Source organism: Rhamphochromis sp. 'chilingali', assembly GCF_963969265.1.
Source record: "Rhamphochromis sp. 'chilingali' genome assembly, chromosome: 9".
In the NCBI taxonomy this organism is placed as follows: Eukaryota; Metazoa; Chordata; class Actinopteri; order Cichliformes; family Cichlidae; genus Rhamphochromis; species Rhamphochromis sp. 'chilingali'.
Window position 1 is genome coordinate 3,316,289 of NC_137936.1, and position 14,385 is coordinate 3,330,673.

General features: G+C 41.5%; 4 protein-coding genes across 9 annotated transcripts in view; 3 read left to right on the top strand and 1 right to left on the bottom strand.

Annotated features, from left to right (window-relative positions):
- LOC308401934 (uncharacterized protein) overlaps window positions 1-14,385 on the bottom strand; it is a 565,304-nt gene that overhangs the window by 206,677 nt on the left and 344,242 nt on the right. The window lies entirely within an intron of this gene.
- On the top strand, window positions 437-11,293 carry LOC308402519 (putative peptidyl-tRNA hydrolase 2). Of its 3 annotated transcripts, none has more exons than XM_080891426.1 (7): window positions 437-646; window positions 8,189-8,301; window positions 8,975-9,046; window positions 9,155-9,229; window positions 10,357-10,454; window positions 10,632-10,746; window positions 10,937-11,293. In XM_080891426.1, the coding sequence occupies exons 2-7, from the start codon at window positions 8,194-8,196 to the stop codon at window positions 11,021-11,023; spliced, it is 555 nt and encodes a 184-aa protein (XP_080747552.1). In that variant the 5' UTR covers window positions 437-646; window positions 8,189-8,193; the 3' UTR covers window positions 11,024-11,293. The 3 variants fall into 3 exon arrangements, with proteins under 3 accessions (XP_080747552.1, XP_080747553.1, XP_080747554.1); XM_080891427.1 differs by having other exon boundaries at window positions 439-510; XM_080891428.1 differs by lacking the exon at window positions 437-646 and adding an exon at window positions 3,397-3,520.
- On the top strand, window positions 1,394-3,756 carry LOC308402517 (piggyBac transposable element-derived protein 4-like). The gene is made up of 3 exons (XM_080891424.1): window positions 1,394-2,947; window positions 3,074-3,280; window positions 3,393-3,756. Exons 1-3 carry the CDS (start codon window positions 1,517-1,519, stop codon window positions 3,630-3,632), a joined length of 1,878 nt encoding a protein of 625 aa, XP_080747550.1. The 5' UTR covers window positions 1,394-1,516; the 3' UTR covers window positions 3,633-3,756.
- The window catches only part of setd5 (SET domain containing 5), a 31,297-nt gene continuing 30,810 nt past the window's right edge, over window positions 13,899-14,385 (top strand). For 2 of the 4 annotated variants that reach the window (XM_080891316.1, XM_080891317.1), the window contains exon 1: window positions 13,899-14,329. The gene's annotated coding sequence lies outside the window, so the exon portion shown is untranslated. The remainder of the gene's footprint in view (window positions 14,330-14,385) is intronic. The other 2 variants (XM_080891318.1, XM_080891320.1) reach the window with 1 other exon arrangement.

Consider the following 14,385-nt stretch of genomic DNA (forward strand, 5'->3'; position numbering starts at 1 on the left):
AGATGCCAATATTCAGAAAAATTGTCAGGATCTGAATGGAAGAAATAATAAATACCTGTTTCAGAGTAGAGCACACATTGTATTTAATAGACAAGGATCCAACTGGTCTCTGCATGCACTGCAACCCAAATCTCTCCAGCATGTATACTTGGAGCGTCAGGCCTATGATCAGAAAAGAAAAAGTATATTATCATAATAGGAACTTTCAAGGAGCTGAAGATTCGTTTTACTTTGGAAGACCTCATTGGAAAGCCACTGCTGCAGGTCTATAGGTAACTGGTGTGGTTATGAGAAGGATAGATTTATTAGAAAGAAGCTTTTTAAAAAATATTTTTTTTATTTATTTTTGTCAAGTTCAAAGTAACACTCCAGTTCAGTAGGTGGCGCTAATGTACCTTGAGCTGGTCTGACAACCGCCATTAAACCAAAGAGTATAAGAAAAACAAGCGGCAGAAGAAATATTAACCCCCTCACCTCAACACAATCGACCAAAATGGAGTAGTGCCGAAGGCAGTACTAGATGAGAATTCGTGTAATGTAATTCATTATTCGAACAGACATTATTCCATCGCAAGGAAAATTTAAGACTTTGAGAAACCGCAGACACCATTTTTGTTCCTGTCGTCAAGCTTTCTGCAAGGAACAGGTAACTCCAGCGAACTAGCTGGGTTGCTAGCAAAGTTAGCATTAGCGGCTAGTGCTAATTTTAGCTAGCTATCCCTGTAATTCGACAATAGTAGAAAGAAATCTTAGCATGATTTCTTTGGCACAAAATATTCACATAAAACATTTCTCTCGAGTCATATTTACTGTCACATTGCAACATCCCGAATACGGTTATTTTTTTCCATCACACGCTGCAAGGCTAGGGTTGCTAATCTGAACGGTGTGCAACGTAGTTTGCATCAGCGTACAGCTTAACACCCCTTGTCTTGTCTATTCTACTTTGCTGTTCTGCACAGCGCTGCTTGGGTTAACCTAATACGCTAGTCTTCCATATAGAAGATGTTCAAATCACAGTTCATTCATTTTCAAACCAGACCTAACTCTTAAAGGTGACAGACCGCATGACGTTAATTGTTGCCATTCGGTTCAGCCGTCCAAATTTTTGTCATTTTTGTCCTCTAAAGAAATCTTTTGCTATCAAAAATGTGTTTGTTATTCATCAAATGGGCTGAAAATAACAGAAGTTATTCAGTGCTATGCTATGCATGATTGCAATAAGTTTTAAGTAATTTGATTTATCTATAGGGTTTTTATTGGATTTTATAACACTTGTGGTCCTCGTGGACAAAAATGACCCCTCAGTATAAAGTGGTGCATTAGGGTAAACACCATGCTCCTTTCCAAAACATCTTTGATCTTTGATGTATGGGGACACACACACACACACACACACACACACACACACACACACACAATAAAATAAAACAAAAAAAAAAAGGCGGGGAAAAAGCTCTTTTGTCACAAGTTTTGGGGCATTTCTTGCTTTACTCTGGGAGAGAGAAGCAGCAAAATGAAGAGGCAGAAGCTCTTTACTGCACAAGAGACTTGTGAGCTAATTTTTAACCAAGCTGTTGAAAAGAACGACCAGGATGAGGATGATTCATCTTCAGACGCGGAGGAAAATAATGATGAAGATCGAGCATATGGACCACATGCTAGTTCTTTCTCTGAAGAATCCCCCACATCGCCAGCTGCAGAAACTGAAGAACAGTATGAAGTGATGGAAAACGATGAATATGATGAGGAAGAATCTGAACCTGAAATGGAAGAAGTATCATCTGTGGAAGACTACACTTCTGATGAAGAGAAAGAATCAACCGATGAGGAAGAATCTGTGGAAGAGGACCCAGCTGAGACAGAGGAATATTTCCAGTCAAAGGACAAAAAACTGATCTGGTGTTCGGTTCCTCCCAGTGACAGACGACGCATGATGAAAGTAGAGAGAGACAAAAGCCACTGTGGTCCAACCACATATGCAATTTCTCGTATTGATGACATAAAATCTACTTTTGCCCTGTTTCTGCCCAAGTCTATTGAAGAGGTGATACTGAACATGACAAACAAGGAGGGGCGTCGTGTGTATGGCAACAAGTGGAGGAAGATGGATCCAATCGACCTGCAGGCATATGTAGGTATGTTGATTCTCGCTGGTGTGTACCGCTCCAATAAGGAACCTACAGCTAGTTTATGGCATGCTGAGTCTGGTAGGACATTTTTTCGTGCTACCATGACACTGAAGGTGTTTCATAAAATCTCAAGAATTATTCGTTTTGATGATAAAGACACAAGAGGAGATCGGCGTGCACGAGACAAACTTGCTCCCATTCGGGATGTATGGAACAAGTGGGTGTCTCTTCTGCCAATGATGTATAATCCAGGCACTGATGTCACTGTGGATGAGCGTCTAGTGCCCTTCAGAGGTCGCTGTCCATTTAAACAGTACATTTCATGCAAACCAGGAAAGTATGGCATAAAAATATGGGCAGCATGTGATGCCAGGTCTAGCTATGCATGGAACATGCAAGTATACACTGGCAAACCTGCTGGTGCACAGTCAGAAAAAAATCAGGGCAAGCGAGTTGTTCTTGAGATGACAGAAGGTCTCCAGGGGAAAACAATAACCTGTGACAACTTCTTCACATCATATGACCTTGGCCTGCAACTACTGAGAAGAAAACTGTACATGGTGGGAACAGTACGGAGGAATAAGCCCGAACTGCCCCCTGCGCTGGTGTCAAAAATGAACAGGGCTCAGTTCTCATCAAAGTTTGCCTTCACCGAGACCCATGCTTTGGTGTCCTACCACCCCAGAAAACAGAAAAATGTTCTTCTGATGAGCACTCTGCATCGGGATGCTGTTTTGAGCACCAGGGATGACAAAAGGCCAAAAATCATCGAAGATTACAATCGCAACAAGGGGGGTGTCGATAACCTCAACAAGGTATTGCACATTTATTATTTATAATATTTGTCATATCATAGATGGAAAGGATAATGCACTGAATTTGGGTGTAGGAAAAGAAACTTACATATCTGAATAGTTTTTGGTTTGTTTCTTTTGTTTCAGGCTACGAGTGTGTACACATGCAAAAGAAAGACAGCCGGTTGGCCCCTCGTTGTTTTCTACAACATTCTCGACGTGTCTGTATACAACTCGTTTGTCTTGTGGTCAGAGATCAATCCAGCCTGGAATCAGGGGAAGTGCAACAAGAGGAGACTCTTTATGGAGGAGCTTGGGCAGCAACTGGTGATACCTTACATCCAGCGACGGAAGGTTAGCACTAAGCTGCATTTCTGCTACTCTTTATTCTACAGTGATCTCAGAATTTGAACTATTTGTAATTGTACTATGACTTGTTATAATAAAGTTTGACTTGACTTGACAGGTTATTCCCCGCACACCAGAAACTGCCAGATTCGTTAGGGAGAACCAGCAGTTCTGCTCCAGCTCTACCTCTGCAGCAGAACTTCCTCACCCAGCTGCCCCTACTGGCCCATCACCCAAAAGAAAAAGGTGCAAGTTCTGCCCCAGCAAGATTAGTCGCAAAGCATCAAAAATCTGCCAGAAATGCAATGCGTACATCTGTAAAACTCACACCATAACTGTGTGCCATGCATGCAACTGAGGGCACATTCAGACTACTGTATTATGAAAAGTTACTTTTGAAAAGTTAAATGTTTTGGAAATGAATGTTGGCATGTTTTATGTCAGGTAATGAGTTCAAATAAAGTTGAATATATAAATTGCAACAGAGAGGTGGGTGATACTTTATGCCTTATACAAAGTTGAACCAGATGGGGACATTTTTGACCCCTGAGGACCACAGGTGTGATTATGTGCTGCCATTAAAAAAATTCAAATGATTTAAAACCAACACCCTCACTAAATTCTGATATATACTACTCTGTGATAAGTCAAGTACTGAAAACTATATAAATTCAAATTATTTTGATGTTTCATGTTATTTTTACTCAAAAACAGAGTATACTTTATATAAATGGGGTCTGGTGGCCTAAAATTGCAAAATTATGGCGAAATTTTGTCATAATGTGTTGGCCTTAAGTAAAACTAAGGTGTAACACTGAATTGATTGACAATTTATACTTTATACTTTTAAAAACAGTCAAATGAAGTGGGGACATTTTTGACCCCTGAGGACCACAAGTGTGATTATGTGCTGCCATTTAAAAAATTTAAATGGTTAAAAAAAAAAATTCTCACTAAAGTTCAACATACAGCACTCTGAAGTTAGTCAGATAGTCAAAATTATCTAAACAATTAAATATTTAATTTTCTCAATTTGTTTTCGCTAAAAAACAGGGTGTATTTTTTGTAAACAAGGTCTGGTGGCCCTAAAATGTATAATGTTGGGTAAATTTTGTGTTAATGTGTTGGTCTTAAGTTAAACTAAGATGTAACACTGAATTGATTGACAATTTATACTTTATACTTTAAAAAAACAGTCAAATGAAGTGGGGACATTTTTGACCCCTGAGGACCACAGTTGTATGTAAATCGGGAGGACATTATGAGGGTTAATTCAACAGGGTTCGTTCTAGGGCTGAACAATATATCGCATTTGCGATAATATCGCGACATGATCAAGTGCAATTTTCAAACCGCAAAGGCTGCGATTATACTCTGGACATGTCCAAATTCATGGGCTGCATCCTCCTGAGGCCGCATTTGTAGACCGATTACGTCACAGCGAAGCGCCGAAGGCTGTCCAAATTCGTAGACTCCTCCGAATGTAGCCGACAAATGCGTCCTCCTTTTCCCCGAATTTGAAGGATGGGTCAGGTGTGTCCTTCGTGGCCTACCATATTCCAGAATTCATAGCGCGGCCCAGCCAAACTCCAGTTTCCAACAATGGCGGCCGCTACTAAGTTTTAAAATTACTCATACTAATCTTTCTGGGTCACAAAATAAACTTTTAAAATATTTTCAGGCGAGAAAGTAGTTGTGTAAACATCAAATATCTGCTCGGTTTATCAAGATATCGCATATTTGCAAAAGTGCTTCGACGTTTTCGGAGGCGTCTGCTACCCACCAGCTCGACAGCTAGCCGGGAGCTCGAGGGTTACTGATGCGGCCGAGAACGGCACAACTCCCGGCACATCATTTTCAGATCACCGCGGAGTTTCGCTGCTCGGGTTAAACGTAATATATAAGTCACTTAGACAACCTAAAAATGTTATTGTTGGGCTTTTTTTAAGTGTTTTGTTTGTTCGTGAGTAAATCGGTTTGGCTGAGATTAAAGTTATTAGATTAGATAAAATAAAACTTTATTAATCCCCCGGGTGGGTTCCTCCTTGGTTTTCACACAGCTGACTAAACGTCAAACAGAAAACTTATTAAACAGAAGTATGAGACAGTCGAGAATTTACACCAGTGTCTGGTTATATTTTAGATAGCAAGAGGCAGACGGCCGAGTTTATTAAACTCCACCGAGACAGCGGTGACGCTAATCAGAAGGCTAGACCGTCCAATTTCACGGCCGTTTACTTCCGGCCTACCCGACCGTCTGAGGACCAGTGCGGCCTCTTCAGCTTTGCCTCTGCCACTTGAAGATGTCGTGGAGGCAGAGTTGAATAGTTACCTGTTGACCCCTGTCATTGACGGAGAGGATGATCCCTTAGCCTGGTGGAAGGTGCACAACATTCACTTTCCACGACTGTGCAAGATGGCCCGCAAATATCTGTGTGTGCCGGCCACAAGTGCCCCCTCAGAGCGTCTGTTCAGCACTGGAGGGAATATAGTGACCTGCACTCGCTCATCCTTAAAGCCAGCAAAAGTAGATACAGTGGGGCAAAAAAGTATTTAGTCAGCCACCGATTGTGCAAGTTCCCCCACTCAAAATGATGACAGAGGTCAGTAATTTGCACCAGAGGTACACTTCAACTGTGAGAGACAGAATGTGAAAAAAAAATCCATGAATTCACATGGTAGGATTTGTAAAGAATTTATTCGTAAATTAGGGTGGAAAATAAGTATTTAGTCACCTCAAACAAGGAAAATCTCTGGCTCTCACAGACCTGTAATGTCTTCTGTAAGACGCTTTTCTGTCCCCCACTCGTTACCTGTATGAATGGCACCTGTTTGAACTCATCATCTGTATAAAAGACACCTGTCCACAGCCTCAAACAGTCAGACTCCAAACTCCGCCATGGCCAAGACCAAAGAGCTTTCGAAGGACACCAGGAAAAGTATTGTAGACCTGCACCAGACTGGGAAGAGTGAATCTACAATAGGCAAGCAGCTTGGTGTGAAAAAATCAACTGTGGGAGCAATCATCAGAAAATGGAAGACATACAAGACCACTGATAATCTCCCTCGATCTGGGGCTCCACGCAAGATCTCATCCCGTGGGGTCAAAATGATCATGAGAACGGTGAGCAAAGATCCCAGAACCACACGGGGGGACCTGGTGAATGACCTGCAGAGAGCTGGGACCAAAGTAACAAAGGTCACCATCAGTAACACACTACAACGGCAGGGAATCAAATCCCGCAGTGCCAGACGTGTTCCGCTGCTGAAGCCGGTGCATGTCCAGGCCCGTCTGAAGTTTGCCAGAGAGCACATGGATGATACACCAGAGGATTGGGAGAATGTCATGTGGTCAGATGAAACCAAAGTAGAACTTTGTGGTATAAACTCAACTCGTCGTGTTTGGAGGAAGAAGAATACTGAGTTGCATCCCAAGAACACCATACCTACTGTGAAGCATGGGGGTGGAAACATCATGCTATGGGGCTGTTTTTCTGCCAAGGGGACAGGACGACTGATCCGTGTTAAGGACAGAATGAATGGGGCCATGTATCGTGAGATTTTGAGCCAAAACCTCCTTCCATCAGTGAGAACTTTGAAGATGAAACGAGGCTGGGTCTTCCAACATGACAATGATCCAAAACACACCGCCCGGGCAACAAAGGAGTGGCTCCGTAAGAAGCATTTGAAAGTCCTGGAGTGGCCTAGCCAGTCTCCAGACCTCAACCCCATAGAAAATCTGTGGCGGGAGTTGAAAGTCCGTGTCGCTCGGCGACAGCCCCAAAACATCACTGCTCTCGAGAAGATCTGCATGGAGGAATGGGCCAAAATACCAGCTACTGTGTGTGCAAACCTGGTAAAGACCTATAGTAAACGTTTGACCTCTGTTATTGCCAACAAAGGTTATGTTACAAAGTATTGAGTTGTATTTTTGTTATTGACCAAATACTTATTTTCCACCCTGATTTACGAATAAATTCTTTACAAATCCTACCATGTGGATTCATGGATTTTTTTTTTCACATTCTGTCTCTCACAGTTGAAGTGTACCTCTGGTGCAAATTACTGACCTCTGTCATCATTTTAGGTGGGGGAACTTGCACAATCGGTGGCTGACTAAATACTTTTTTGCCCCACTGTATGCTGGTCTTCCTAGCAAAAAACCTGTGAGCTAGGATGATTATGGCTAGCTGAGCCATACTCATTGTGCACTTTAGTTTGTGCTGTGTTGCTGTTACTTACTGCAGATAATCAAGATGTTCAGCCAGTTTTAATTTAAAGGCGTGTTTGTGTGTTGTTTATACAATTGCTATTATGTTTGGACTTTATGTGTAATGTTACTGACTGCAGAGATCAGTAAGATGTGTGTATTTTTTATTTATTAGTTTTATTTATTTAATATTATTTTTTAATTGAATGACTGTCTAGTAGTTCACAGATGTCGAAAAACTGAGTGTGGTAAAGCCACTGATTTTTTTTATGTATATTTCTGCAATCTGCACATTGTACTGACTTTCATTTTAATGTTTACACCAGGGTTCCTTGTCAGCACTTTATGCTCAGATGTTTGTAAGCTAAAAATAAACTATTGTGTATGTTCAAATATACTGTTGTGATTGAAGAAGTTAAATAACAATGTCAGTCATCAATTCATGCATCACCTCATGTCATCATAACAGAGGTCTGTCTTCCAGGAAAGAACAGTTTAAAATTAATGTAATATAGTATTGGCCATACTATATGATGTATTGCTTGTCTTTGTTTAATAATACAGAAGACAAAGACCTTAAAAAATAATCGCATCGCAATCGCAATATTGGGGCAAAAAAATCACAATTTGATTATTTTCCATAATCGTTCAGCCCTAGTTCGTTCTGTGGAGGTTGTTCAGTATCGCGGCTTCTCTTTTTGCAGCTATAATGGAGCCATCGGAGCAATCAGGCCCAGACTCAGGTTCTCAGGATGTCAACCCAGTGTTTCTGCAGCAGCTCAGAGAGCTGGACATCCCAGAGGAGGCGGCCAAACAGGTGGGGCTGTATAACCTCAGTGTGCACCTTATATCCTGTGACAGCATCACATTTCTTTAAAAGTTGATGGTACTTACTGTGTCAAATAATGTTTGTCTGAATTTAGGAATGTTTCTCACAGCTGTGTCACAAACACTGGAAATCGTAAAGCATACTTGCACAGTGTGTGTATGTGTCTACCAATGTCTGTTCTAAATCTCAATGTATGGTACATAAGACTCCTATTTTATTTTTATGTTTTTATCTTTATTTTGTTTTAGTGTACACTGAGGGTCATGGGAGCATTTTAATTTCAAAATTCCTGTTTGATCTGTACATATGGTTTTTGACAATAAAGCTAACTTTGACTTTGTCTAAATCGTAATGAGTCACAATAGCAACTTCATTGCTCCAAATAACATTACAGTGTTTGGAATATTGATTTATTTTGTCCTCAGGAACAGTTTCTTCAAGGACTGATCGAGGATACAGCTCTGCAGTCTCAACTAAAACAAAAAGGACTCACCAATAATTAGATATGCGGAAATAATTCCTAATAATATCTAATCAATGAGGAAACTAACTGCAAAAGATGACAATTATTTCTATAAATTTTCTTGGCTACCAAAATAAAGTCTACTTTTACTTCACGGTTTTGTTTTCTGTCCCTCTCCCTTGTCTCTCTTCACTGTAGGCACTCTTGCATACTCGGAATGTGTCTGCCGAGGAAGCGGCCATGTACTACTTCAACAAGCTGGAGAATGAGGTGCCCATAAGCTAGCCTTAATCCCTGCAGGTACACCTTGGTACATTGGACCTTGTGGAGTTTATCCAAAGCCAAATCTCAGTGTCTCTTTGTGTGTCTGCTATTTAGGAGGAGGGTGATGATGACCTCATTTACAAGATGGTGTTTGTGGTGAATATGGACCTTGCCATGGGCATTGGGAAGGTTAGTTCAATGGGACCATTTTTTCAGTGTGTGTGAGTTGTGAGTTGTGCCCAGACGATAAGGACAGTAACAGACTGAATTAAATAAAACGGAAGAATATATTACAAAGTTACAAAATATAACAAATAGCTTTAATATATACAAATAGCTCAATTACAAATATCCAGAATATTACAGAGATTACATATATATGATTGAAATTTTACACTAAACTGTAAAACCTTATTAGTTAGTTTTACTTAGAGGATATGCAAAAGAGTGTAACTGTTGCACTGTGTGCTGTCACTCCCTGGATTGAAACAGAGGCCACAGGTTTCCTGGTCGTCCTAACATCCAAAATCAGTTCTTTGGTCTTTGTCACATATTCTGGGCAGGGATAGCTCAGTAGGTAGAGTGGTGGCCCCATGATCGTAAGGTCGGGGGTTTGAATCCACTGAACAGCTACCCTGAGGTACCCCTGAGCAAGGTACCGTCCCTACACACTGCTCCCCGGGCGCCCAGTGGCTGCCCACTGCTTCACTGAGTGAATGGGTTAAATGCAGAGAGGGATTTTCCCCACGGGGACCAATAAAGTACACTTTCTTCTTCTTCTTCTGACAAATGAAGCCATCGTTACTTTGCATGAACAATGCACTTTGAGGTCAGTGATGTACATTGGAGGCACTCAAGAGTGGTCATTACAAATGTTGTATTTTTAACAGCTGCTACTAAACCAAAGAAAACAAGGGAATGAAATTAGGGTTTACAGCTTTCCTTCCATAGGAAGAGGAAAAACAAGGGGAAGGAAAATTCCAAAAGACCTGCAGCTGGCTTCTTGGCACGTCTGCTTGCACGCATCTGAATCACTCATCCATTGTTGGTTTTTGCACTAAAAAAAAAGTATATATTTTTTTGTCTCATTTTGAGTTAAAGTGGGAGTCATTGAGCTGCGACATACTGCTGTCGCTTACAGCTGAGGTACTTTTTCTTCTCCACATGTCAGCTCATGAGACAGCTGAAGTTACATAAGATTTAATGTTGTGGTACTGTAAACAGTGTTGTTGCTTTTTTTGTTTTTTGTCATTTTATGTTAAGTTTGTGAGAAATGTAACACTGAATTGATTGAACTCGACACTGTTTGTGTGCAGGTGGCTGCTCAGGTTGGTCATGCTGCTGTGGGCTTGTACCAGGCTCTACAAGAGAAGAACAGCTGGAGGGAGATGGCCTGGAGGTGGGACCACAGTGGGTAAGACCACAGTATTATTTTCTAGAAGACCTGATGCTTTATTTTGGAGCTCTTCTTAAATATTTTTCAGCATTTCTGTGTTCATTAAAAGTCCTCCTGTGTCAGAATAGTGCTCCAGATTGCTATCTACATTGACAATCGGAGGGAAAAAAAAACATGTTCATGTTGCTGATACAGGGCCAAGAAGGTGGTGGTCCAGGGCACCAATGTGGCTCATCTGCTGGAACTGCAAGCCCTGGCCATGAGCCTCAGTCTGCCCACATATCTTGTCCAAGATGCGGGACTTACCCAGGTAAAAGAATTTTTATCTTGTATCCAAATATCTGTGGTGGTGCAAGTAGACATTCCAAACATATTGTTACATTATCAGTAGTAATAGTTGTGGTTTAAAAACAAAGTCAGTTTTTGTCAGTATTGTACAGTGGCTTGGCATGAAGATGTGTAAAGCTGAGCTCTAAACCAACCCTTCTGGTCTTTGGAAGGTGGAGTCTGGGTCCCGCACTGTCCTGGCAATCATGGGGGAAGAAGAGATGGTGAATAATGTCACTGGCAGTCTGAAGCTGCTCTAAACCGCTTCTAGCTACAGCTCGGGAGAGGCATGGCTCTGCAGTGTCACAACGATGCCAGCAGAGGACAGCATTTCCCAGCAGTAGGGAGAGTCTTGGACTTGACTCTCCCTGAAACATGTTCCTCCCCACCAGAAAACAAACACTCTGCCATTTGTTTCCCTTTCTGTTCTCTGTATAAGCTGCTTAGTAGAAAGCAAGAGGAAGAGAGACTGGTTCCTCACTGAAGAATAGGACAAAGACAGTAGGAAAAAAAGTGTACCCCCCCCCCCCCCCCCCCCCAAAAAAAAGACCTAAAAAAAGTAACCTGCTAAGAATAGTCTCAGTAGAGAGTAGAGTCAGTATACACATGCTTAATCTGGCCACTTTCAGTGTATTTGCTGGTTAGCCAATATTGTAAATATGCTTATTCAAAGGGCCTTTTAATGCAGACACACACATTTATGTCATTAAAGTTAAAGCTTAATCAGATGTAGTACTTCTGGCGAGTCACTGTTCCTCAGTGAGGGTGATCTATTATCTAATATGTGAACACTCTTTTTGATGATGTAATGATTTTGTGTCTATATGCAACTTCTCACAAAGATCCCTGATCTAGAGAGTCACTAAAACCACTTATTGATAAACAACTATATTTTATATACACCTGCTTGTTAGGGCCATATTCTTAGAACCTGTGGTGTGCCATCATAAACAGTATGCACAGTTACTAGACATTGATGTTTTGTTTTTTTCTTCTTGCAAAGGAGGTAAAAAGTTAGGTTTGGATTTTCTTGTTTGAGTTTCATGATAGAAGTTCTGTGAAGCCAAATTGTCATGTAATAAGTTTCTGCACATTAATATCAATACACAAAATTGTGAGCTGTCATGTTTCCATGTTGTCACTAAAATATATATATATCTTGAGCAAGTCCCTTCTGTTCCGTTCTGAGCTTATTACTTAGGATCTTGTGTAACAACAATCATAGAGGGGGCAAGTAGTGTCATGCATGCAGTATTAATATTTATTGAACAGACTGTTGTGATCCTATGGTTATGTCATTTTTAGTAATGTGTCCACACTTTGATAACACCTGTCTTATAAATGGATTTGTGTAAGTGCTTCAGATTATAAGGACAATTAAAAAAACAACGACAACCTCCAAATGAAGTAACAAGGTGTGCATTGTGTTTTCACATTACAGAACCTCACGCAGAGACGGTGAGCAGATGAAAGATTTACTGAAGCTGTGGCAGTGGGGGAGGGTTGAACACAGCAGTGTTGCAGTGCATAGTTTGGACTGGGCCACATGACACTGCTTTTTCACGGCAGTACTGTTAAGTATGGCCACAGCCTGCCAACACAGTACGGCTGGGAAACTTGGTCGTTTTCCATCTGTTAATAAGCTCAAGACCTGCTTTTTAAAAACGATTTCAGTGTTCAAAGAGGGATATGTGAATGTTATCTCAAGTAATCAGATAAACATCAAACACTGCAACTGTGCTACGTACCTGTTCACCATAAACACATTTGTGTATTTAGGTAGATTGATACTAATTTGGAACCCTGGCTTTGATGTTTACTTTAACCCTTCAGATGTATTTGAACAAAACATAGTTCTTATGTCCAGTTTAGCCCAAAGTTGTACCTCTAAAGCACTTCTGGGCGTGGTATACTGCTCTAATCAGTCAAATATAACCAAAATAGAACTGCCAAATCCTTTTGACGTCGATTGTTTTTCTCGATTCTGTTATCTGAGTATCTAAGAGCTAACTTTATTATAGAAGCCCCAAAGTACAATGTACAAATTGTGTTATTCTTGCTGTCTAATCTCGTCGTTCGTCAGACCCTGCAACAAATGACGTTGGCATTTATCATCGTAGCCAATCCAAAGTCGCTCCTGAGTCTCATGACACGATAACAAACCAATGGCGTCATCGTGACTAGTTTGATTATAAATGTGGCAAAATTATCCGTCGTGTACTTGTATCTTTTGAAAATGTATCCCCTTAGATGATTTTGTATATCCAATGTGTGCAGTAGGCTGGGCGACAATGTTATACTTCGGCTGCGTCTCAGTGTTCTTCTGTATAAATGCTAAAATCACAGAAAAAGAAGGTGCTCATTTTTCGGATATAACTCCCGGGAGTGGATTTATTGAGCAACGGCTAGCGTTGTTTTCGTTGTGACGGCCACTTTTTTCTGTACAAGTGTAGGAAAATACTGGTTTCGGCAGCGGGACAGAAGTAGGAGGGACCAGTAATAAGTGGATGCAACCCAGGAGTACTGGTCAAGTTCCCTGTCCAACCCCTCAGCAGACGCTACCAAAACGACACCTCATACTCCATTCATCTGACATATCGGTAGGTGGGGCTGACCCAGTGGGCTAACCCTGCCTTTGGTGTCCCTGGAACTGGGCCCCAGAGACCCCGTGTAGCTAACGCTTGCTACTATGTATTAGTACAAACACTCCTTCCACAGTAGATGAAAGTAACACACAAATAAAAAGCAATAATCCCACTAACGACTTAAAATAAATTCCACGGCATGTGAATTTAATAAAGAACAATTCCCGAAACTCTGAAGGTACAGATCCTCTGCTGGGTATCAAATTATCTCCCGATCCTGCCATTCACTCCTGCCTGTTCACCACCACTACACACATATAATGAAAGGAAATTTTCGCACCACTCCTCAAAGCAGTACCCGCCCTGTTTTACGTAGTAAAAGGAAAAAATAATCGACGCTGCCTTTCGCCAATGACTTGCACGTATATCGCGTGCGTAACATGAGTGACATATTGGAATCGAATCACTGACGAGAGGCGGGAAACATCAGCAAGGGCCGCCCAAGGAGAGGGCCCCTGCACGGTCGCCAGGGAAACCCCGTGGCGTGGTTGTGTGTCAGTTTCGCTGGGACCCGCGGTCGATGCCGGCGAGGAGGGGGATGGGCGCCTCTGCGAATGTAAGGACCGAGACAGAATCAGAGCTCTGTATCACATACAGCAGCTTATGCCCCATTATAAATAGCGATTGTAAATATACAAGACACTAAAATAAACTGATGTATTTGCCGGGGAGCTAATATAGATACTCAATGGATGCAGTGCACGTGAACAGCACAGGGAATTTAACTTTCCGTCTATGCGTGGGAGACCCTGAGAAGTTTGTTTCCTAACCCTGGAGAGGGAGCCACTTATAAGGGCAAAGGATACAGGAGACTCCGAGGCCGATATACAGGCCTGATTGGAATCGATGTTGGGATGCTCTAAGGACTTCCTACTTTACATTATATTACCTCGTTTATACAAGTTTGGAATGCCTCTTTAGGTGAGTACTTAACATTTGTGTCAATTGGCTATATAGTTCTCGCTATATACGAGGGT

Bases quoted from the DNA above. Each gene is read 5' to 3' on its own strand.
- LOC308402517 (XM_080891424.1), top strand. From the start codon at position 1,517: ATGAAGAGGCAGAAGCTCTTTACTGCACAAGAGACTTGTGAGCTAATT. The intron at 2,948-3,073 runs GTATTGCACATT...CTTTTGTTTCAG, and splicing joins GTGTCGATAACCTCAACAAG to GCTACGAGTGTGTACACATG. The intron at 3,281-3,392 runs GTTAGCACTAAG...TTGACTTGACAG, and splicing joins CTTACATCCAGCGACGGAAG to GTTATTCCCCGCACACCAGA.
- LOC308402519 (XM_080891426.1), top strand. From the start codon at position 8,194: ATGGAGCCATCGGAGCAATCAGGCCCAGACTCAGGTTCTCAGGATGTC. The intron at 10,455-10,631 runs GTAAGACCACAG...TTGCTGATACAG, and splicing joins TGGAGGTGGGACCACAGTGG to GGCCAAGAAGGTGGTGGTCC. The intron at 10,747-10,936 runs GTAAAAGAATTT...GGTCTTTGGAAG, and splicing joins AAGATGCGGGACTTACCCAG to GTGGAGTCTGGGTCCCGCAC.